The sequence below is a fragment of the Ictalurus furcatus genome, chromosome 4 (genome assembly GCF_023375685.1).
Source record: "Ictalurus furcatus strain D&B chromosome 4, Billie_1.0, whole genome shotgun sequence".
Lineage (NCBI taxonomy): Eukaryota > Metazoa > Chordata > Actinopteri > Siluriformes > Ictaluridae > Ictalurus > Ictalurus furcatus.
Genome location: NC_071258.1, coordinates 4249911 through 4274984, shown reverse-complemented (window position 1 = coordinate 4274984; position 25074 = coordinate 4249911). Strand labels below are relative to the sequence as shown.

The 25074-nt window shown below is 40.4% G+C and overlaps 1 protein-coding gene across 4 annotated transcripts; it reads left to right on the top strand.

Annotated features, from left to right (window-relative positions):
* The first annotated feature begins 6143 nt into the window (after window positions 1–6143).
* LOC128606451 (uncharacterized) lies at window positions 6144–10115 on the top strand. 4 transcript variants are annotated; one of them, XM_053622583.1, is made up of 4 exons: window positions 6144–6919; window positions 7065–8220; window positions 8744–8924; window positions 9046–10115. In XM_053622583.1, exons 2-4 carry the CDS (start codon window positions 8156–8158, stop codon window positions 9841–9843), a joined length of 1044 nt encoding a protein of 347 aa, XP_053478558.1. In that variant the 5' UTR covers window positions 6144–6919; window positions 7065–8155; the 3' UTR covers window positions 9844–10115. The 4 variants fall into 4 exon arrangements, 2 of the variants coding, with proteins under 2 accessions (XP_053478558.1, XP_053478557.1); XR_008385680.1 differs by having other exon boundaries at window positions 6144–8220; window positions 8744–8865; XR_008385681.1 differs by having other exon boundaries at window positions 6144–8220; window positions 8744–8881.
* Window positions 10116–25074: the final 14959 nt, after the last annotated feature.

Below are 25074 nucleotides of genomic sequence, written 5' to 3'. Positions count from 1 at the left end.
ACAGTAGTTCCGGCTGTAACACGAACAACACTCTATTAACTATATTAGCAGTATATTAATGCTCGTTCGAATGCGTTAACACAGCGAACATCCCACATAATCTAAGACTAATAATAAACAGATTTTAACAGACACGTTCTTTAACAATGAAAAAAATATGTAAAAACGTATAATCGTTGATTTGGTGATGTTTTTTGTTAGGAGACGTTCTCACGGTACCCTGGCGTTCCATTCCACCAACGGAATGGTAATCGACATGTCTGACATTTTCGAGCAGTATAAACAGATGAATGATTTGATCACCGCAAGTCTGTTATAAGATTAGTCCAGGCACTGTTGGGTTTCTGTGTGTAGAGTATCACGACTGTGTGGTTAGCTGCTGGTGGGCAGGGTGATGGGAAAAGGGAGGGGTGTGAGCTTCCTGCTGGGCGAACAATCCACACGTCTGGACAGTAACAGTGGTAGAGAAATAAAACAGACGGCACAACTAAAGCTTAAAACTAAACTGCCACAATAAAATCATAACATTTCAACCTAGTAGGCTAGGTACGCTTTCTGGTTTCTTGGTAAAATGAGCAAGAGAGAGAGAGCGAGAGCGAGAGCGAGAGAGAGAGAGAGATGCTTGTGAGAGAATGATTGTTTATCACTGCTAAAATCTGAGTGATTACAGGAACTAACTTCGCTCGCAGAAGTTCCGCAACATTAAATGGAACTATAAACCATTAAAAAGCACGACATGTCATTTATTAATAAATTAAACACTGTAATCACTGGCAAATTGGTGTGAAATATGTGGAATAATACTGAGATCAAAATATTCCACTTTGGGGAGATAGTGGCACTCTGCATATCCACTGGTGTTATTCCTTATTTAATCTCAGGTCTATCATTAGAGGATCTTCATTGTAAAATCTGACCTGGAGTACACATGAGCACACAGTGTGCTGCTATAGAAGTCAGCCCAGATTTTACTGGGATTATCCTCTGAGTCAGAGCATATATATCAGACAATTTCTTATTTCTATGATAAATATTAATTGTAAATGTTTCTATTTAATATGGGGGCACAGTGGCTTAGCGGTTAGCATATTTTACTCATACCTCTGGGGTTTATTGGTTCGAATCCCACCTCTCCGCCGTGTGCGTGTAGCTTGAATGTTGTCCCTGTGCATCGGGGGTTTCCTCCGGGTACTCCGGTTTCCTCCTCAGTCCAAAGACATGCGTTGTAGGCTGATTGGCATTTTCAAATTGTCCGTAGTGTGTGAATGTGCGTGCGATTGTGCCCTGCTATGGGTTGGCACCCTATCCAAAGACCATGGATGGATGTATGAATATTACTATATATATATATATATATATATATATATATATATATATATATATATATATATATATATATATATATATACTGTTGCTGTATGCTGTATTTGTGCATCTGTTTGTCTATCCAGATAATTTCTAAAAAATTAAAAAATCCGTTACAAAATTAGTTTCACATAGTATCACTTCATCTCTAAACTGGGAGTTTGTTCATAGAAAAAGTCATCACTCTGAGAAATATATTCTGCCCAAATAGAGCTATTAATGTTCCATCAAGACTCTATTATTAACTTAGTCAGTTTCTGTGATGCTAAAATGCATTGATGCCTGAGCTAGAAAATGCTAGAATGCGCTAAACCAAGCATGAGGAAAAATGACAAGGATTGGGTTCGCATTAATTCGATTATTAACCGGTCCCCCATGTAAATTACATTTCACCCGACTCAAAGCTGAGGGCTGTTCTAGAACAAAACTCAGGTTTCGGATCGGGTTTCTCATTTCCAGGCTCCAGTCGTCCAATTTTCCAATTTTCTCAAAGTTATAAGTTGTGATCCTCATATCGGTGGCTGAAATGCCTCCGCGCTCTATAAATGACTGGACCCGCAGCGTACTGAAGGTTTTCCTGCCGTGCCCATTGCTGTCAGGTTTACAGACTGCACTTATGGTGAATAAAAACTCAAATTACAGTCGTCAAAGTTTATACAATGAGCTTGTAAAAGACAATTGATGGTAAAAAAAAAAACAAAACAAAACAAAAAAAGCTCATACCGGTGTCATTATAGAGGGACGGATCTCTGCGCTTGTTTTAATCGTGTTCAGCTAATTAGATATAAATTGGGCAATTTAGATAAACTCATGCATTTATGTGCTATTTTTTATTGCTAATTGGTCATTTCATAAGCATAATCATTTTACGATGCTGTATTGTGGTTCAAAGCATGTTTAGTTTACAAGTTCATTATTATTTATTTACTTTTTCAAGTAATTAACTCAGAGATAATAGAGGTATGAGCAATGAAGGCAGGGTTAGGTTTGGTGTCTAGCTAGTGACTGCGGTGATCACGCACAACAGCATAGCGAAGGCGCACATCAACTTTTATTTAAATGTTAATTGTTTCGTTTAATACATTTTCAAATATACGTATATACAGTACTGTGCAAAGGTTTTAGACACATGCTGTAGAAATGCTGTAGAGCAAAGATGCCTTCAAATATAATGAAATTAAAGGTTTCTACATTTAAAAAATTACCATAAAGAGCGGAAAACAGTAGTAAATGAAAGCAATGTCAATGTTTGGTGTGACAAAAAAATAAAAATAAAATTAGTAGTCTCCGGTAAAATTAGTGCAGTTTTATAAGGAAATGAGCTGTAAGTTTTATTGAGCATCTTGCAGAACTAGCCACGGTCCTTCTGGAGACTTTGACTGTCGCTCTTACGTTCTTTACTGACATTTTTTGTGTAACATTTAATTTTGAGCTAGAAAACTAATGTTTAGGAATCTAAAATGTTTTTTTTTGTACTGACTCGATAATGTAGAAGTCATACAGTAAAGACACACAGTATTAAGGATCAAGCGTGTGTAAACTTATGACCTCATCTGTACATATAATGCAAAGACAGAAGACCATGCCTTATAGCCGAAACACGGCTTGTACCATGTAGGTATTTTGTATAGGACGAGCCACGTTAGGAACTTTCCTAGACGAGGATGATATTAATATGCTATTTTTTTTCCTTGTCTGTTTTAACACACTTATCTTCTAACTACCTCCTTATATGTGACTTCTTTATGATTCCGAGTAACCAAAACAAGGACGTGGGCAGCACACCGAGGCCTCCACTTGTCCAGTGGGCTAGCTAGTAAATTTATGACTTATACCCCTTCTAATAATAAGCTGTGATATGTGGAAATGCTGACAGAATTGATATATAATCTAGTACAATGCAAATTATTCGGCACAAAGATTTAACTAATGCTTTACTAGTGTACCATGACCTTTAAAATGTTTAGCAAGAATAATAAGACTGTTGAGCGCACTAACTCAATACAACTAATAGTCACTACAAGATTAAACCCAATCCCTTTTCCCTGTGAATTATAGCGCTCAAGTACTCACTCTTTCACTCGAGTTATTAAAATGACTAACATGTTCATTCCTCCTCGAACGGAAAAAAAAAAAAAAATCCCAGAGGAGCCGTCCATACATACGCAGCCTCTCAATCGTGCTTTTAGTGCATAATGTGGAAATAAAGGTAATAATGTATGTAGAGACGGGTAACAAAGGTCACAGCGGCGCACGCTTTCACGCTTCTCCTCATAATCACGATGAGCTGCTCGATCAGATGAATGATGCTCTGGTGATACAAATTGTCTCCTGAATAAATTGATTTGTGTTGAGTCTCTCAGGGAGCACGTCTTAATGCCAACACAAGTGCTTCGTTGACTTTTTAACTGCACGCGTGACATTATTAAACTCTTCAAGGACACGCAACAGTGCCTGAAATGTCCCACAGTGGCGTTCTCTTTATAAAGCCACGCCCGGCCATATTGTTTTCATATCCTCGTTTCCAAGCCATCCGTTACTGCGGATGAACATTTTATCATTAGACCGGGTTTCATATTATGCGGTAATTATCATTTACTGTCTTTCCAGACATTTAAGCCGATCTATGAGTGTCTCATCGCTTTCTAGAAGACATGAGATTTATGGAGGAGTGCGAAAGCCTCACAACGACTTGTTAATTGAGTGTCTGCATGTCTGAGAACATTTTAAACCGAGAGTCTATAAGTTATTTAAATGTATGCACTTTGGGTGTAAGTTTTGGGGGGGGCAGAGGTTGGGGGATGGAAAGTATCAGTTACAGATGTCACATGTAGTGCCGGCAAATGTGATAGCAGTTTGTCTCACGTGAAATCACAGATTGCTTTATTTACACAATTTGGGGATGGGGAGATGCGGGGAATCTTAATGAGGTGTATTTATGTAATGCTAATATTAAGGTTTGCATGCTATGAAGAATTTTTTTTCTGATTAGAATATTATTCGAATATCCTGAGTGTATTACGGTGTATAATTTGGTTGTTAAAAATAATGTAGTTAATGTGGTATTAAAATCCTCACTACTCATGCTTAACGCAACTATGATCCTAAAATTTTTGTACAAATTGTATAAAAATACAACGAGCAAATGAATCCAAATCACAGTAACTACGATTTTTTTTTTTGGAATAACATTTACAACCGATAGTTAAATAGGAATAAAAAAACGAAATAAATGCTGGTAATAAACTAGTGAGGCATAATTGTAAATGTCTTAACTATAGTTAATTAAGGTCAATTAAGCATCAATTCAGTTCTTGATGATTTTCAGAGGAAGGGAGCTCTGAAGCGTAAAAACAGGAAACAGCCCCGTCACTTATTTACTAGTCTACTAGTTATTTACTAGAAGATCCTAAACTGGTTCATATTTTAGTTTCAGATACAGCTTTCTGTACTGTATGATGGACTGCACTGTAATATGGTTTGCATTATATGAATGCACGACTGTGTAGCCATTCATTTCCTGTTGCTTGGTGAAACACTGCAGACTGACATGAATGTTCTAATCATTTCTGCTCAGCCCACGGCTTTTCTTCTGGGTCTGAAAACTTCGATTCATAGGCGTACATCAAGACCCAGATCCCACGGGACGTAAGAAAAAAAGTTGTCGATGCTTGACGTTTTAACGTTCCTGCAGGTGGTCAGAAGATCATGAGACTTGAGAAGTTGGTGAGGGAAGCGTTTAAAGTAAGTAACTTGTTCCATAATGTTAAGCGTCATTATAAACTGTTATAAAGCATGACATAGATTAAACATTGTAATTGCTGCCAAATTGAGGTGGTATAAGAGGAATAAAACACTCATGCTGTTATACAAGATGTCCTTATGCAGAGCGACGTACATTTATCTCATTTATACATCAGAGCAGGCAAGGGTTTGGGGCCTTGCTCAAATGCAGTGACAGTTTGCTGGTGCTGGGATTTGAACTCACAACCTTCCGCGCAGTAATCCAACATCTTAAACATGTTATCGTTTCCCATAACAGCATTCGCCATTGTATTTTATTCTTTACTCATCTCTAATGACCTTCCTTATCCTCACACATCTGCCCTCTTCTCATCCTACACCCCAGATCACACTGCACTCGACACCGTGGATTAGAGATGGAGATTAGCGCGCTACGTCACATGCATGTACAGTCTTCAGAAGAATAGCTGGGGTGGAAATGATAAATTGAGTCAGCATGGATGCTACATGGTGTGTGTAGAAGCATGGCTGATGGATGATCTGGAATCGTCCGCTCAGTGGCAGACAGCATGGCACATCTGGAACAGCTGTGTGAGAGAACTGTGTGAGAGAATGGCATTCTTAGATTGACTGAAATCGATTAAAGAGACAAAGCAAGACGCAAGGGATCAAAGTTTTGGTGAGTCTGTTGCCAAACCGGCCCTTTCTGATGTCGACATTGGGGTTCTAATTTTAACTAGCTAGATGCTAGCTATGCGGGCTAGCATGTAAGTAATGTTTAGCTACTGCAGTGATAGCCTCTTGGTATGTGTTTACATTTACCGAGTCAATTGACACAATCTAGACGCAACATCGGCCAGCTATTAGCAAGAAATGTGTGCTTAGCTAACATACTCCAAAGTCAGACACTTATTGTAATGCTAGCTACCTTCTTTACAGCAATCTAGCTAGCTTTTGTGTACTTTATAGTGTAATTTATACTGACGATCATATATTTTAAAGTGAATTTAGCACAAGTCTAAGAGCCGTGTGAATAACACACGACATTTGTACAGGTTTTCACGTAGCTAAGAGAACGGTAATTTTTTCTGTGTTTAAAAGGGGTCATAGGTTTACGATATATACAAGAAGATTTTATATAAAATAGAAATCATTTCTGCTCAAGCTCATGATGTTTTTCAATATGGTAAAACCCCATCGAAGTTTGTTTCTTAATCGGTGCTACGTGTGATTGTAGCGTAATTCATTTCAGTCATATGACGTTTTTTTTTTTTTTTTTTTAGGAATTTATTAACTCATAGGAAAAAAAAAAGATTTGTATCCTTTTTTCCAGTTACCATGCCTTCATAAAAGACTCAATGGCTATGTGAAAGTTTGCTAACTGCTATCCCCAGTCATTAGCTAGCCTATACTCTTATGCGTCCATATTTCTGAGTTGCCTAGCAACAGTGTTCTTACAACTTTAACCACTTGTTGTCACACGTCGAAAGCACGAGCTCCATTCGGATGCACCTGGGCATCCCGTCTCACTCTCCACAAAGCGAAAGCAGACAGACAGACAGATGAACAGAGAGTCAATATGAGACAGAGGGAGAGTGGACTCATCGTGGTGGTGGTGGGAGGTTGTGGTTGCTGATGTGGTTGATTGAAAGCGATGGCAGATAAGGAGCTGTAGCGCGAGGCCGAGCAGAGCTGCACTGAGAGATAAGACACAGATTAACACGGAGAGATTAAGAAAGAAAAAAAAAGAGAGAGAAGGAGTGAGCGTGTATATGGAGCAGAGACGCAGATGTACAGAAGTCCTTACTTAGTATGTAAGAGGTGTAAGAAAAACACTGAGCTACACCTTCGTCTTTGTGGATATAACTTGTTCAAGTGTGTGTGTGTGTGTGTGTGTGTGTGTGTGTGTGTGTGTGTGTGTGTGTGTGTGTGTGTGTGTGTGTGTGTGTGTGTAGAATTTCACACGCTATTTGCATAGTTTTGTTTGAGGAGCTGTCATAGAGGGATTATATGTTCATGGTCTACATCTCCCATCTGCCAGGCTAAACTGCTTCTAATACTGTGTGTGTGTGTGAGTGAGTGTGTGAGTGTGTGTGTGTGTGTGAGTGAGTGAGTGAGAGAGCGAGAGAGAGCGCGCGAGAGAGAGAGCATACCACTCTAGGCCATAAATTACAGGATTTAGATAGACAGACAGGCAGACAGACAGACAGGCCGGCAAGCAGACAGAAAGGCAGGCAGGCAGGCAAACAGACAGACAGGCAGGCAAGCAGACAGAAAGGCAGGCAGGCAGGCAAACAGACAGACAGGCAGGCAAGCAGACAGAAAGGCAGGCAGGCAGGCAGGCAGACAGACAGGCAGGCAAGCAGACAGACAGGCAGGCAGGCAAACAGACAGACAGGCAGGCAGACAGGCAGGCAAGCAGACAGAAAGGCAGGCAGACAGACAGACAGGCAGGCAGGCAGAGAGTCAGACAGGCAGGCAGACAGGCATGGATACAGACAGACAAACAAGTAGACAGACAGGCATGCAGACAGACAGACAGACGGATAGGCAGACAGGCAAGTAGGCAGACAGGCAGGCAGACAGGCAGGCAGACAGACATGCAGACAGACAGACAGGCAGACAGACAGACAGGTAGATAAGTCTCATGTGATACAAACAAAATACAGGAAACAAAAATCATGATACAAGAGTTGCACAAATAGAATTTTTGATTTATTTCTGCACTCCCCACAAATTGGAAAACACACCCAGTTGAACACTTGAGGCTCTGGGGAAGGTGATATTAAACTCGTGCTAGTGGTGGAATTAGAGGCGTAAAAATTGCAGCAGAACATCCCATTCGAGTAAAGCAGGAAATCTGATCAGTCGAGGCTGTCTTGTTTAACCATGGTTCTCGGGCCACCCTGAGATTTAACCTCACAACCTTCTGACCACAAGTGCACAACCTGTAACCACTGAGGGAGCGCTCCCAATGCCAAGAAATGGAACCAGTCCCCCTTGAAACTACTTAAGCACTGTAACTGGAGTGCTCAGGATCCATTACATGGCTGTGTTTCATCGCCTCCAGCTGCTGTTAACATTCACATGCAGAACTGACTCTTCTGGGCCGTAAGTGGAACAATCGATGGCTTTCATAAAGAGAACACAAGTCAGCAGGGTAGAGTTTGGAGAATGGCTAATCTCATCTCATTTACAAAGCTTACATAAAGATCATTGTATCTTTAACTTAAAACTGAGCATGCACTTAGTATGTACTTACAAATCCTCACAACTCACTACCATGTGTTCTACAATACATGAAAAAAAGCCAGAAATTTGATTCAGTAGATGTATTTTTCATTATTACTGTGCATTATTTTTGAAGGAATAAAACACTTTGGGGTGGTGTTGTTATAGGAAAACAATCAACAACGTAGTTGTGTTACAGTATGTCCCCCAATGCAAAAATGAAGTGTTTAATTCAACATAACTATTGCGATTTACGCTAACAATTTCACATTTATTACAGAACACACATCATAATGTTTATCCATTTATAGTTGCATTTAATGTTGTGGAACATCTGCGAAACAAGTTAGGTCCTGTTGTCCTCGATAACACTCCTTCTGGGACATTTTCCTCTCTCTTGAAGTTCTAACTCTCTTGAGAACCTCCTGACAACGCTAGAGCCTCCTGTCAACTCTCTCCAGCCTGGGCATCACCGGAACGGTTCTGCGCTGGGTGGAATCCCATCTCTCAGACAGATCCTTCAAGGTATCATGGAGGGGAGGTATTTCAGAAACTCACCAACTCACAACTGGCATTCCACAGGGGTCAGTTCTGGGTCCACTCCTCTTTTCTATCTACACTACATCTCTAGGGCAGGTGATTGAGTCTCATGGCTTCTCATATCATTGCTATGCTGATGACACCCAGCTCTATTTGTCCTTTCAGCCTGACGATCCTGCACGCATCTCTGCTTGCCTGTCAGACATCTCGGTCGGGATGAGGGAACACCACCTTAAGCTCAACCTGTCAAAATCTGAGCTTCTCATAATCCCAGCCTGTCCCGCAATCAACCACAACCTCACTGTACAGCTCGGCTCAACCACACTCAAGCCAACCAGGACAGCCAGGAACCTTGGGGTGATTCTTGATGACAGCTTGACCTTTACAGACCACATCTCAACAACTGCACGGTCCTGTAGGTTCATCCTGTACAACATCAAGAAAATCAGACCCTACCTCACCGAACAGGCTACACAGATACTAGTCCAGGCTCTTGTTATCTCAAAACTGGACTACTGCAACTCACTACTCTCGGGCCTCCCGGCCAGCTCCATCAAACCCCTTCAAATGATTCAGAATGCAGCAGCACACCTCGTCTTCAACCAGCCCAAGAGAACCCATGTCGCACCCCTCTTCATCTCACTCCAATGGCTTCCTGTAGCCTCCCGCATCAAATTCAAGGCCTTGATGCTCACCTTCAAGACATTGTCTGAAACAGCACCATCCTACCTCAACTCTCTCCTGAAGACTTACGTTCCCTCACGCAATCTGCGATCAATCAACGACCGACGCTTAGTAGTACCTACTCAGCGTGGCTCAAGATCCCTCTCAAGAACATTCAAACTAACTGTTCCTCAGTGGTGGAATGAACTTCCAACCTCAATCCGGACCACAGAATCTCTCCCCATCTTCAAAAAACAGCTAAAGACCCACCTCTTCCGTGAACACCTAACCAACCCATAAAAAAAGAAAGACAAATTTTGCATTACACCTCTACTCTGCGCACTTTTCTTCTTCTGGAACTCAATTAATGGTTCTTGTATGGTAGCACTACTTGTATTGTTCTCTGCTTGATATATCGCTTTGCTTGTATTTTCTCATTTGTAAGTCGCTTTGGATAAAAGCGTCTGCTAAATGAATAAATGTAAATGTAAATGTAGAGAAACCACAAAATGCAAAGACTTTCCTGTGTTTCAGAAAGCACTGACACTGGAGACTCCTTCCAAAAATGATCAGTAAACATCGCCTAACAGAAAACTTCACCTACACTTATCATTCTGTTTATTCACACAGAGCATGGGCTATCGGACGATAGTTTAAAAACATCCGATGATCAGGGCCGATTATATCCTGTCAATCAAAAGAGGGCGGGAAAACACATCGGATTCGAGCTGTGTGTAAAGAAGATGTTTCTTGTGTGGAATGACGACAAAACTGCAGTTTGTAAGCTCTGTAATCTCGGCGCTGCTAAAATTTTATACCGGATGCTGCAATCCCGAAGCGGGATTTTCGACGTCGAGTCAATTTTTTTTTTTTTAAAGGGCCAGTACACCGTTGAAAGATTTAAATGAAGATGAGTTGACAAAAAAGTAGTATATATTGCACAGAAAAATATGTTTGTAGAGTAGTGTATTTCATATACAGTTGATAAAAAAAGTGTATATTATATATTAACAGTGCGATGTTCAATGATGAAGTAAAAATGCTTTTGTTTGTGGTGAGTGAATGTGAGACTAGCAGGAGGTTTTTTTTTAATTCAGTCAATGTTAATATGAATTAATAACATTCAATAAGTTAAGAAATCTTACTTTAATCTTCAGAATTGAGTTCATGTGTTAATGTTAATTAGAGTCATGTGTTTTCTGTTTATGAGACCAGTTACTGTGAAACAACTTGTTGAAATGGAGAGAATTTTTAGAGAAGTTTTTATTTGCATGTCTTTTAGAATTGAGGAATTCATTATTATTCATTTAACAGAAGGCATAAAAGGCAGAACTATCGGTATCGGTATTGGTATCGGTATCGGCCGATACCACTCTGAATAATCGGTTATCGGTATCGGTTGAGAAATTTAATATCGGTGCATCTCTGGAAGCGACTGCGTACAGTATCATATTGAACACATACGAATATAAACCTTACAGCTGAAAATACTGTCCGAGCTGCTGTTATTCGTTAAACAACGAATCAACACTTTCAGATCAATCAGCATCGAGCACTTAGCAGCGCTGTGGTATAATTATGCATAATGGTTAGCTGCTATAAATGACAAGACATTCGATTCAAATTAAATTAAAATCAATCCGAGTACCAGATTTCCAGACCGTCTGTTTATTATGAAATGGTACCACATGGATGTTTCTAACGCATTAATGTTCATTCTTTTCACGTTAATGTCTTACTGACGAACAACGGAGATCGGCTCGATTTGTACAGACGAATCGTTATACGTTGTTTTAAATGATCTCCCTTTTCTTTTATTCCAACATTACGCACAATTGATCAATATCTCTATGTATCAATAGTACTGAATTTCCTGTCTTGCTATATTTTTTATATTATTGTCTGATTTTATTAGGGTTTTTTTTTTTTTTTTACTCGCAGAAACAGAACAGTTACTACACAAATAAACCTTCTTATATATTAATATATAGTATAAGACTCATTTCAGTAAAGAATGATGGAATCCCGTTTCCGAAACATACCTCGACAGCGCTATCTTTCCGTAGCCTATTATATAATCAACACTTCTTAGTGGTGGGCATTTTATACTCTACCTAGCATGAAACTAAGAAACAAAACACACACACACACACACACACACAAACACAAACAGGAAAGGTCTATGTCTATAGATTAATAATCCCTGTAGGAAGCAGACTAATGGATAGAAGCAGAAACATCGAATCCAATAAAAGCATTACCAGAGACGCAGCATTGCATTAACACCAGTCAATAATCTGCTGCTTCATTAATCAAGTGCTTATGTTTAAATACATTAATACAACGTAAGTATATTGTTAAATCAATATGGCGCGTTACCTGGGGATGAACACCAGACAGCTCTTTACTTTATATTTTACTGTCCCTTAGCTCTTTAAAGTCTAAAGGGAAGAGGAGAAATTTGATTTGGACTTGATTTCATTTGAGTTGATTTGATTTTTATTCTTGCAAATGTACCGATTTTATGCAATTTGTCCTAACCTTATGAGATTTCTTTGAGGAAAACCGGAAAGCAAAAGTTCAGTAATTGAAGACGTCCTTCAAAGTAAAACATATTGGCGTTTTGAAAATGGCGTGACCTGTCCAAGAGAGATTCGCTCGAGTTAATTGCAGGACAGACCTGCTCGAGTGCAGCCATTCAAATCGTTCGCAGGAAAAATAAACAGGGAACACATTTAGAAGGCCAGACTGTTACCACATGTTTTAATGTTTCTGTTTTAAAATAGTAGCTAACATTTATAAATGGCTATACTACGCCGCTGTTGAATTCTTGATGCTGATTGGCTAGAATTTGTTCATTCGTTTTCGAGAGTAGTTCTGCTATACTGTAGTAAGGCTATACAGTGACTTACTGTATATAATGGACGCTCTACATAAACTGATGTATATATTAAAAAAAAAAAAGTGTCTGCGATTGTTTATTTGAATTGGTGATGCTTTTTTTCTGAGGAGGTGTTTAGCATTTTTGGAAGGAGTCTCCAGTGTCAGCACTTTGCAACAGTTGCGTTGTCTGAGAAATGGAGAAAAGGCTGGTTAAGGAACCTTCGACATTATTAAATGTAGCTATAAATGGATAAAATGCATGCCGTCATTCGTTAGTAAATAATTTCTTCGTTGGGGCTTTGTGTTCTTGGACATGAAGTCAGGAAGTAAAGAAATAGTTCTGATGTTATTATTAAGCTTCCGTATCGCCACTATATAAGCGTTAGTATAATAACTGACATGTTGGTTGGTATTTAAAACTTATTTTATTGTGAGCTTCCATTGTTTATAAAAGTCACCTGCTGTTAAAAATGTATATTGTTTTTATTTATTTGTGTATTTTGTACAAGGTTTATAAGTTTTATGTTTGGCATGTATGGCATTAGCCGTCCTTCCTGCCTTATCGGAGATATTTGAGTCGGCATTGTGGTGTGTGCGTGTTTGTGTGTGTGTTTCAACTCAAAGCTTCTAACGAGGATGTATGGCTTCCTCCGTCGCCATCTGAGGCCATTTTTCTTGCTTCTTTCGCCCTCTCACACCCTCCTCCCACCATCCCTCGTTCAGACAGGCGTGCGTGTCTGGCCCGGGATGCGAGATGTGCCATTACGTGACTATTACCGCATTCTCACCGGCTGACAAATTACAGAGCTAAAGCTGTTATCAGGGGTGTAAGACGCGTCTGTGGCTCCCTAGACTACCTCCATCCCATTTCCTCGTACCCACGCCGGCCAGCCATACCTACCCAAGCATGGCTAATACCTTATTATCATCTCATTTCTATGTGTAACTGATTAATTAGCAGATACTTTTAAGGCTTTTAGGCATCACCTTTTTAATACCCAGAGATTATGCTGGTGTGGGGTTGAGCAATGAAGGCTTGATGAAGCTTACCTCTAGCAATATGAGCAGTAATGCAGTTTATGATTTGGAAAAATAAGCATGCAGATTTGACACGCAGGCATAATTTTGCATGTCCTCAGGATATGTAGGCGCTGGTGCAAAACAGAGCCAGTGGGGGGAATAAGTAGTGCAACAATAACAATACAAACCTCAGAACTAGACGGGAATTACTTTTCTGGCCTTTTCTGCGATTTCTTTGTTTGTTTTGCTTTGTTGTTCTTGTTCTTTCGACAGGAAATGAATTGGTGAAAATCTCACATACAATACAACAACTATAAACAACTATCTTATGTGTAGTAAGCACCTTCCACAAGTTCATTAATTTCGTTATTTATGTACCCTGCTGTGAAAAAGTATTTACCCCATCCTGATTTCTTCTGTTTTTGTGTATATCATACTAAACTGTTTCAGAAATAATAATAAAAAAAACCCCCCAAAAACTAAGATATAACAAAGGCAACTTTATTAAATGATAGTTATTTATTGAAGCAAAAAAGTTATCCAATACTAACTGGGTCTGTGTGAAAATGTATTCACCCCCATATTTATTAATTCCCCAAATCTATAAAGCTGCATTCATAATGGTGTTCAGCTGGACTAGACACAACCAGGCCTGATTACTGCAAACCCTGTTCAATCACATCAAATCACTTAAATAGAACTTCTTCAACAGCACGAAGTTGGTTAAAGACTCTGGGACGCCAAAGAACCACAGTGAGAGCCGTTATCTCCAAATGAAAAAAAAACTCAACACAGTAGTGAATCTTCCCAGAAGTGGTTGATCTTCCAAAATTCCTCCATGAGTACAGCGACGACTCATCCAGGAAGTCACAAAAGACCCAAGGACAACATCAAAGGAACTACAGGCCTCTCTTGCATCAATAAAGGTCACTGTTCATGACTCCACTATCAGAAAGACATTGCACAAAAATGGTGAGGTGAAAACCACTGCTAACCCAGAAGAACATTAAGACTCATCTGAATTTTGCCAAAACACACCCTGATGATCCTCAAACCTTTTGGGAGAATGTTCTGTGGACTGATGAGTCGAAAGTGGAACTGTTTGGAAGAGAGGGGTCCCGTTACATCTGGCGTAGTCCAAACACCAAACTCCACAAAAAGAACATCATACATCAGTCAAGCATGGTGGTGGTAGTGTGATGGTGTGGGGATTCTTCGCTGCTTCAGGGCCTGGGCAACATGCAGTAATTGAGGGAAACGTGAATTCTGCTCTCTACCAGAAAATCCTAAAGGATAATATCAGGTCTGTAAATTGAAACTGAAGCGCAACTGGATTATGCAGCAAAACAACGATCCAAAGCATAGGAGTAAGTCCTAGTCCTAGAAGTAAGTGAAAGACTGATCTCCAGTTATCGGAAGCATTTGGTTGCAGTTATTGCTACTAATGGTGGCACAACAAAATTTTAAGTTTAAGGGGACAATTAGTTTTTCACATTGTGATAAGTGTTCGATAACTTCTCTTGAAAAAATAATAAATAAAAACTGTATTGTGTGTTTTCTCAGGTTGCCTTTGTTTTCATTTTAAGATCTAAAACTAGTTAGTATGTGATATACACAAAAACAGAAGAAATCAGGAAGGGGCAAATGCTTTTTCACAGCACTGTATTATTTTTCTATGGGGAGTGGCATGGTGGTTTAGTAGTTAGCATGTTTATCTTGCACCCCTGAGGTTGGGGGTTCAAATCCTACCTCTGCCCTGTATGCAGACTTTGCCTGTATATATATATATATATATATATATATATATTACACTAATTTATTTACTTGGATTTTGTAGCTTTACAGGCTTCAAAATTCTTTCTTAAAAACAACAAATTCATATTAAGCTGTCTTCAAAAAACGAATCAGATACTTGTTGCTAATGCCAACAAGATAAAAAAAAAACACATAATGGACCAAACGCGTTGTGTAATATATAACAATTGGGTTTTTATTCTGTTTTTGTTGGAAAAAAAAGTTTTTATTTTTATTTTTTCTTAAGAATTTCAAGTCAGCTCATTGCATAGCGGGTGATGTTGTATAATGAGTTTGAACTGGATGTAAAACACCACTTTTGACCAAGAGGACAATTTGTCCATTTGTGTGGTTCATTATTGTCCTTCAGCTTCGCATAAGTGCAAACATCTGCTTGTGAGGCAAAGAAATCCCCCATTTTCTCCCTCTCTCGTCTGCGCTAATCTATTGATCCTCCGTCCACACAGTAAAGCTTGCACCAAAAAGCACTTAAGTTCCTCTTAAAGAGCATCGAAAAGCCTTAATTCCCTTTTCATCCACCTTCCTAACTCACACTGCAGCACATGTGGCCTGAACTCTGCCCTTGAGCTGGGAGAGAGCAACAGAGAGAGAGAGAGAGAGAGAGAGAGAGAGAGAGAGAGAACGGACTATAATGCCCTCAAGGTCTCATTGCAATTAAAAGGCACCAGAAGTATTAAAAAGGCATTAGAGGAGCTGGCAGGGTTTCTGAGCTGAGCAGGAAGCACGTCTTAAACCCTGGCTAACCCTCTCTCACACTCACATACACACACTTGTTCACTCAGCACTCACTCTCCAATTATCAGATCACTCGTTTATGCAAAGTGAGTGCACTAACTTTTACCCTATTTACATCCTCCGCTCTCTCTCTCTCTCTCTCTCTCACTCACCACAGCTTTATTATCACCTAGCAGTGTGAAAATGAAACACTTCAGGACATCCTGTCATAGGACAAATAATCAACGACAGGGTGGGGTGATCCCAGCTAACACGAAGTAAAGTTAGCACCCAAAGTTGATCGTTTACCTCTAACAAGATGTCCTGAAGTGCTTTATTCCTCTTATACCACAGCAAAGCATTGACTATTCATTTCTATCATACTCTTTTTATCCATTTGAAGTTACATTTAGCATTGTGGAATGTTCCTAAATCAATTTAGTTCCTGTTATGGCATCTATAAACAGCTAACCAGCTGTCTTATTTCTAACCGGCATGTCTTTTTTTTTTCCCCCTCTTTGGACCACAAAGGTTAATGGTAAATGGTCTGCACTTATATAGCGCTTTTTTAACCTTAGCAGTTCCAAAGCTCTTTATACTGTGTCTTATTCACCCACTGACACACACACCAATGGTAGCAGAGCTGCCATGCAAGGTGCTAACTTGCCATCGGGAGCAACTTTGGGTTCAGTGTCTTACCCAAGGACACTTCGGCATGTGGAGTCACATGGGCGGGGAATTGAACCGACAACGCTACAATTAGTGGACAACCCGCTCTACCACCTGAGCCACAGCCGCCACAAGCTGTCTTGCTATTGAGAAACCACAAAGCCGTCGTTTTTTTTATTTTAAATGATGTTTTTTTTTTATTTTAGAAACTTTAATAGCTCATTTAAATGACTCATCTCCAGGGGGCGCTGTATCGTGGCCGACCCTGTGCTCTGACCCCAGCTTCCTGACAGGCTGGGGTATGCGAAGAAAACAATTTCACTGTGCTCTACTGTATATGTGACCAATAAAGACTCATTATCATTATTATCATTATTTCTGAAATATTATTTCAGATTGCTAAAATTTTGATTCATAATGAAAACAAGAGAAACAGAGAAACGCATTTTTGCCTATATTCCTAAATAAATATAAGGAAATGGCATTATCACTGACTTATAACATAATTGTGCTATTTATGACTTCACATTTACATTAAGTGTTTATTTTAATATTAACGCTCGCCATCTTCTCACTTGTTACTGCTTTTTCAGTCCACATTTTCTATCCCACAGTTTCTTTCAGGCTTAAAGGCACGTGCTTGTGTTTACAGACGGTGGACTAGACGGTGTTTAAAATCCCTGTCTCACCGTGACTACGTTTCCTTGCGCATCAAATTCTGTTCAATACGATGTTTATATGCGTACAGTCATCGGAATATTTCCGCATACAGTGTTTGTTGTAAGTACGCCTGAGTTGCCTTTCGTACATACCTAGTCTACAGCTAAGCATCTGTTAATTCCTTGCGGGCTGAGCGTGCGCATACGTCTCCCTTCGGTGGACTTTCTGAATAAGGTGTTTACATGCAACAACCATGTATACAGAAATACTCAGATGCCTGTACACATATGAACATCGTATTGAACAGAATTTGGCGTGCATGTAAACGTAGAAACAGTGAGATGTGGAAGGAAAAAGCAGTAAGAAATGACAAAATGACAAGGATTAATATTAAATAAACAAATCTCCGATTAAAACAGGCATATTCCAGGGGTGGGAATCAGAATATTGTTTTAACCTGTATCGGGCAATCGGATTGCGGCGTTTACATGACTCAATATTAATTAGAATTTGAATACTGCCAAATACTGATTAATGTCAGAGTACTGATGTGTATGTAAACATAGTTACTGTCTTGAACACTTCTGCTCCATAAAAATCTGTCAAAATCGGACAGGATTTCATTCATTTTGTTACACTACGGCCAGCAGAGGGCACAGTGGCTCGGCTCCTGACGAGTCACGTGACATTATTTGGGTTCGCTCGCTTCCTGCTCAGCATTTTGTGAAGTGACTTTAATTTGCCCCAGGTGTCCATGTTTTGGGGTGATTAGGTTTTCTATTTAAACGCCTTGGTTACTGAGCACTTCGCTCAGTATTATAGTTTGTATAGTTAGTATTGTTTGTTTCCATGCCTTGAATGATCTCGTTATATGCCACGATTCCAGTTTCTCGTTTTCCTTGGTTGTGAGTTACGTGGTCAATAAAGACCTTGATCTGCACCTGCATCCGCCTCCAGTCCCGATCCGTTACACATTTGAAAAAAAGTGTGTGCGTAACCCAGTTCTGAAGACGAGGAACTTGTTAGCATGTAACATTTCAAATGACTATAGCTCATAAAAATGACTTCTTCACTGGTTCTTTAAAAATTAATTGGATAACTGGTGGGTTTTTTTTTATCTTCCTTCAGAGGCACAAGTATAAGGATGCTTACCGGTTTGAAATTTTCCAGGAATGTAACTTTGCTGTTGTTTATCATAACCTGTTTGTCATTTCACATCTTTATCATTTCTTCGTTTTTTTTTTGCTGGTGTGTGTGTCGGCGATGCCGCCGGGTACCGGCCCGTGCTTTGGCTTTGTTTAGAAATCTAAATAAACCACATGGTCCCAGCTGACGGCCTGTGGCTAGTGTCATTCCAATATCAGCACTCAATGTCAATCTGCTGGCAGCCTCGGAAAGGGGGAGTAGCCTGGGGGTAGAGAGAGAGAGAGAGAGAGAGAGAAAAAGTGGGAAAGAAAAAGAAAGCAGACATCAAGAGAGAGGCGTGATAGCGATATGGAGAAGGGGAGAAGTGATGGACAGACAGAGGAAGAAGGTGAGAGAAAGGGAGATATGGTAGCATGAGAAACAGAACTCTTTCTGGAAAGAAAAACAGTGAGAGAGGGATATAGCTAGAGAACGACTGAGAAATGGGAAGACGGAAAGAGAGAAAGAGGGAGGCAGGGAGAGAGACAAGAGGAAAAAATCTGAAATAGGTGACAGAGACACGATAGACAGGAAGAGTGAAAGGGAGAAGTAGTGAGGAAAGGGGAGATGGAGAAAGCAAGAGAGAAACAGGGATGCAGAATGAGAGAGGGAGAGCAAGAAAGAAAGAAAGGAAGAAGCACTGAGAAAGATTGAGATGTCAGAAAGAGAATGAAAGAGAGCATGACAGAGTAAAGGGGATGGAAATAGACAGGGAGAGAGTAAGAAATAGAGAGAGACTGAGAGAGAAGGGGGGGGGGGGGGGTAATTGACGCCTGTAATTCTGTCTTCTTCATCCGCTCTGCTGCTTTTATACAACATCTGGGAAGAAGATATTTTCTTTTTCTTTTTCAAGGGATAGAGAACAGGGGATAGTGAACGAGGGATAGAGAACAGGTGATAGTGAACAGGGGATAGAGAACAGGGGATAGTGAATGAGGGATAGAGAACAGGTGATGATGAACAGGGGATAGAGAACAGGGGATAGTGAACGAGGGATAGAGATCAGGTGATAGTGAACAGGGGATAGAGAACAGGGGATAGTGAACGAGGGATAGAGAACAGGGGATAGCGAACGGGATAGTGAACGACGGATAGAAAACAGGGGATAGTGAACGAGGGATAGAGAACAGGGGATAGTGAACGAGGGATAGAGAAAAAGGGATAGAGAACAAGGGATAGAGAACAGGGGATAGTGAACAAGGGATAGTGAACAGGGGATAGAGAACGGGATAGTGAACGAGGGATATAGAACTGGGGATAGTGAATGAGGGATAGAGAACAGGGGATAGTGAACAGGGGATAGAGAACAGGGGATAGTGAACAGGGGATAGAGAACAGGGGATAGTGAACAGGGGATAGAGAACAGGGGATAGTGAACAGGGGATAGAGAACAGGGGATAGTGAACAGGGGATAGAGAACAGGGGATAGTGAACAGGGGATAGAGAACTGGGGATAGTGAACAAGGGATAGAGAACAGGGGATAGTGAACGAGGGATAGAGAATGAAGACTCTAAGTGTAGCTGTAGCTGCTGGATGCTGAAAGAAATACCTGAGATAGATAGGTGATGAGTAGGATATTGTGTGTGTGTGTGTGTGTGTGTGTGTGTGTTTGTGTACACATTCCTTTCTTCACCACCTTCTACCACCCTTCATCTCCTCTCTATAGACCGCCGCTCTTCCCATCTCTCCATGACAGTAATGTGACACACTCGAGGCTTCTGCACTGAGTGATTGTCAGTTTGGCAGTGGTGGGCGTCGGCCTGAGGTGTGATCCGTGAGCTGTGATTGGCTGGCAGATTGATAGGCAGGTAGACAGGCCTTTGAGAACCATCACCAGGTCCCCTGGAGGCTTACAAGATGCTCTTGGAGACAGAAGTAGACGGCGTAGCTGAGGGGAAGGTGGCAGGTCTGTGATTACGGCGACAGGGCTCGATCACAGACACGGCCAAGGGCTAATGCAGGATGGAGTGTGTGTGTGTGTGTGTGTGTGTGGCTCACATTAATGCTGCAGACCTCGCACTGAGCTGTGTGACAGCACTGACATCTCTCCAGTTTGCATTTGCCTCCACTGTCAAAATATGATTTGGGTTAAAACTGTCTAAAGGTTTGTCCTCGAGATTTGGCAGATGACTTTGCCTGTCGATCATTCCAGTAACGGCGGATTTCTCCAGAATATTCCGCGTGTTAGACCAGGAAAACTATTCATTTCAACAAACAAAAACCTACAAAACTAAAACATGTATTAATAACTATTAAGTTATAGGACGTTATATGCCACTTAGTGATACACTACACAGGGTCGGGGGAGCCTCGAGCCTATCCCAGGGAACTTAAGACACAAGGCGGGGGACACCCTGGACAGAGTGCCAACCCATCGCAGGGTACAATCACACACACATTCGCACACTACTGACAATCTGGAAACGCTAATCAACATGCCAACAACGCATGTCTTTGGACTTGGGGAGGAAACCAGAGTACCGCAGAGCAAACCCTGAACACACAAGGAGAACAAACTCTTTGTTTCTAAATAAATACCAATACAGATATGAATAGGACTAGTATGAATAGGAATAGTACGATGTTTTTCCCCTCTCAAAAGATTACTAGAAAGTTTAACTGGTCGAGATTTGAAGCGCGTATCGCGACTTGAATCCTGCTGGAATGCTACAAATGACGTGTTTACTTTCACGTAGTACGATATGAAGCTGTAATAAACGGTTGACGGTCATTAACATGAATGTGTAGCGCTGCTTAATAACTTCCTGGTCAGGGCAAACTAGGCTACAGGTTGGTTTATATTTTGGAAAATCCTGCAGATCTGACTAAATGTATTCACATCACTCGAGTGATGTAGCTGAGGTTGAGGAACTGTCAGTGCCAGAAGTCACACACCACATTGACCGCGCTTGTATTTGTACTACGTCTGGGGTTTGTCTCGTGTTTAGCCACTGTTTCCACTGGCATAGTGGTAAAGTTAATCCTTTAAATATTTAAGAATGAAAATAATAATAATCCATTACAGTTTATTAGAGCTATGGTTACGTGGAACGTCCACCACACAACTGAATGAGCTGTTACTATAGAAACAACAACATACCGTACAGTATGTGAAGGAGTGCCTTTAATATGCACCGGACATACAGTATTCAATCAGATTTGAGAATATTTGAGAACAGTGATGTGGTACAAGCATTAATATTACATGATCATCGTTCCGCAGTTGTCTCATGAAGGCTTTTAGAGAAATAAAGTTCTAATGAGAAACGAGAGTCTGGAATATTCTTCTATTAGCATTAAATAGGAAAATAAAGTTAACTTATGTGATATATGCTTATGGATTTTATGTTTTTATATTTAAACACATTTTTATGCTTTAAAGAACAACATTCATCGTGTTTAACATTCTAGACTCTGCATATTATATATTATACAGTATACACTGACATGTATTATTATTATTATTATTATTATTATTATTATTATTATTATTTATCATAAGCCAGCAGTGACAGAAAGCCAAGATGGATGAATGCCATTTCTTACCTCATGCATGGAAACATATGTGGAGAGAAAGCAAGCATATGTAGAGTGAATGTGGAGGCTCTCTAACTGTCGAACATTTGGTTTCTCAGGGAGTGTGTGTGTGTGTGTGTGTGTGTGTGTGTGTGTGTGTGTGTGTGTGTGTGTCCACCAGCTCGCACCTGTTCTCTCCTCTCTAAACATGGCTGATGCGTCTCCTCCTCCTGTGTGTCCTAATCATCATCGACGCGTGCGCACACACTCTTACGCAGACGGGTTAAATACTTTACACAGCAGTGTTAGAGCTGCGTGTTAACATCTCCCTCGGTGTCTCTTTATCGCATCGGATGCTGACAGACCCGGCTTTACCTGCGAACAAGTCGGCAGCTTCGTCGAGAGATTTAACACTTTGGACTCGTGTGCGTTTTTCTCAGGCTTAGATAATTATTTATTATGATCGCTTCATTCTTCTCTCCTCGTTTCTGGTCTCAGTCCTTGCTGACTTAACGAGGATGTTGTCTTAACGAGGCTCACTTCTTAATGAGGACTCGTCCTGGCTTGGTCAGAGGAGACCCACTTGCTCGTGCTCACACACACCGACGTGCTGTACAAGCGCTCGATACGCACATACACGACAGCTTATCACACTGTCTTTATCCGTCCTATTGAGACCTACTTATCTGTCGCTTTTTCTTTCGTGCTCTTGCTCTCTCTCCTGCCATATGTTCTCTTAAAATGTATCTAAGAGGAGCAGAGAGACAGCTCGGCCCACTCCGAGTGCCTGTAAACTTTAGACTGGGAGTCGGACTCGTCCTTCGGAGAGCAATGCAGGCCGACATTAGGAGGATGATGGTTCGCCAAGATGCGGGCAGATGGAGATGGTGCAGTTTTATTGCTCCTGTGTGTGAAGGCCTCTCTGATACAACACACACACACACAACTAGAGAAGAGGCTTAACCCTTTCTTTTATCCCTATTGTCTCTTAACACAATCATCCACAACATAACGTATAATAGTCTACTTTATCTGCGTGTAACGACATGATTAATAACTATAAATCACTGCATGGGCTCAGAAACACCTCCAGAACTCAGTGTCTGTGAACACAGTTCGCCGTGCCATCCATAAACGCTGGTTAAAGCTCTATCATGCAAAGAAGAATCCATATGTGAACATGATCCAGAAATGCCAAAGCTCATTTAAAATGGACTGAGGCAAAGTGGAAAACTGTTCTGTGGTCAGATGAATGGAAATTTGAAATTCTTTTTGGAAACCATGGACGCCGCGTCCTCTTAACTAAAAAGAGCTAAAGAGGAGAGGGACCATCCGGCATTTTATCAGCGCTCAGTTCAAAAGCCTGCATCTCTGATCATATTGGGGTGCGTTAGTGCCTAGGGAATGGGCAGCTTACACATCTGGAAAGGCATCATCATTGCCGAAAGGTATATACAGGGTTTAGAGCAACATCTGCTTCCATCCAGATTCCATCCCATCTTTACTTCTGAGAGACTCTGCCTCTCTAAGATACTCTTTTTTTACCCAATCACATTACTCACCTGTTGCCAATTAACCTAATGAGTTGCAAAATGTTCCTCCAGCTGTTTCTTTTTAGTAACACTTACTCTTCCAGCCTTTTGTTGCCCCTTCCCAACTTTTTTGAGACGTGTTTCAGCCATCAAATTCAAAATAACCTTCTGTTTTTTTCCTTTAAATGGTACATTTCCTCTGTTTAAACATTTGATATGTTTTCCATGCTCTATTGTGAATAACATATGGGTTTATGAGATTTGCAAATCATTGCATTCTGTTTTTATTTACATTTAAAACAGCGTCCCAACTTTTTTGGAATTGGGGATGTAAAATATCTAATGTTGATTAGATAGATAGATAGATAGACCAAGTGAACAGCAGACATACAGACAGACAGACAGATATATAGACAGACAGACAGATAGAACTCAGTTACTTCCTGGCTCTCCCTCAGTTGTTTATTTGCTTTGTTTTTCCACTCCTCCTGCTGGGACTTGAACTCATGAACTTCTGGTTCCTGGTGTAGCTCAAACGTAGCTGAAAATGAGCCAGATTTCAGCCACAATGGCACGACTTGCTGCAAATTCTTCCTCATCGTCCAAAAGGTGAACTTTTATGATATGCCTGTATCAGGGTTTAACAAAGAGCTCAGCATGCCAGAATTGGATATTTCACTGCTCCTAATTAGGACTCCAAATCTGGTCTACTGAGCTCCATTCACATATAATACCCAGTCATCGAAGGAGACAGTATCACTGGATTCTGAACTGTATCAAGTGTGTGTGTCAGTGATCAGAGGACAGGAAATAGGAGTGAATCAGCTACATTGTGATAGATGATTACCTGCAGATTCGTATCAGGATTTAATTCATACTTATCGAGGCTGGGAATCATACGGAGGAAAATGAGAGACTGGCAGAAGAAAGGGAGTAGGGCAGAAGAGCTGGGAACGAGTGCAGGTTATATACACAAGAGATTAAATGTGTGAATTGATAAAGTATTCAGTTAAAGTACTACTGAACATCATTAAATAAATCTAGGGATGGAACTGAATTTGAATTGATTGTTTGGCTTGAACAATACAGATATTTATAGGAGGTGTTTTTCTTTCTTTGTTTGTTTATTTATTTATTTATTTATTTTTTGCCAGAAAGGTTTTCAGGGCAACACTAAACAGATACAGATATAGATAGTCAGTGCCTTACACCAGGGGTTCCCAAACAACCCTAAATTGACATTATGAACTTTCTGTGACCCCAAACTTTGACCTTTTTTTTTTTTTAAATTCCAGAATGATCAAATAGGACAATATGTGAACATTGTATTATATCACTAACACACATATGTGTAACATAACGGAAGTGTTGTGTCGTTATAGGAAAATAATCCATGCCGAGGCCTACCATGAAGTAGCCTGGTTTATACTTGAGGCATGATTTTGCAAGTACGTCCAGAAGCAACGGTAATTCGAGTGCCATTATTGTTCACACACTCACGGCATATCTTATGTACATCCAGAAGATTTAAAAGCG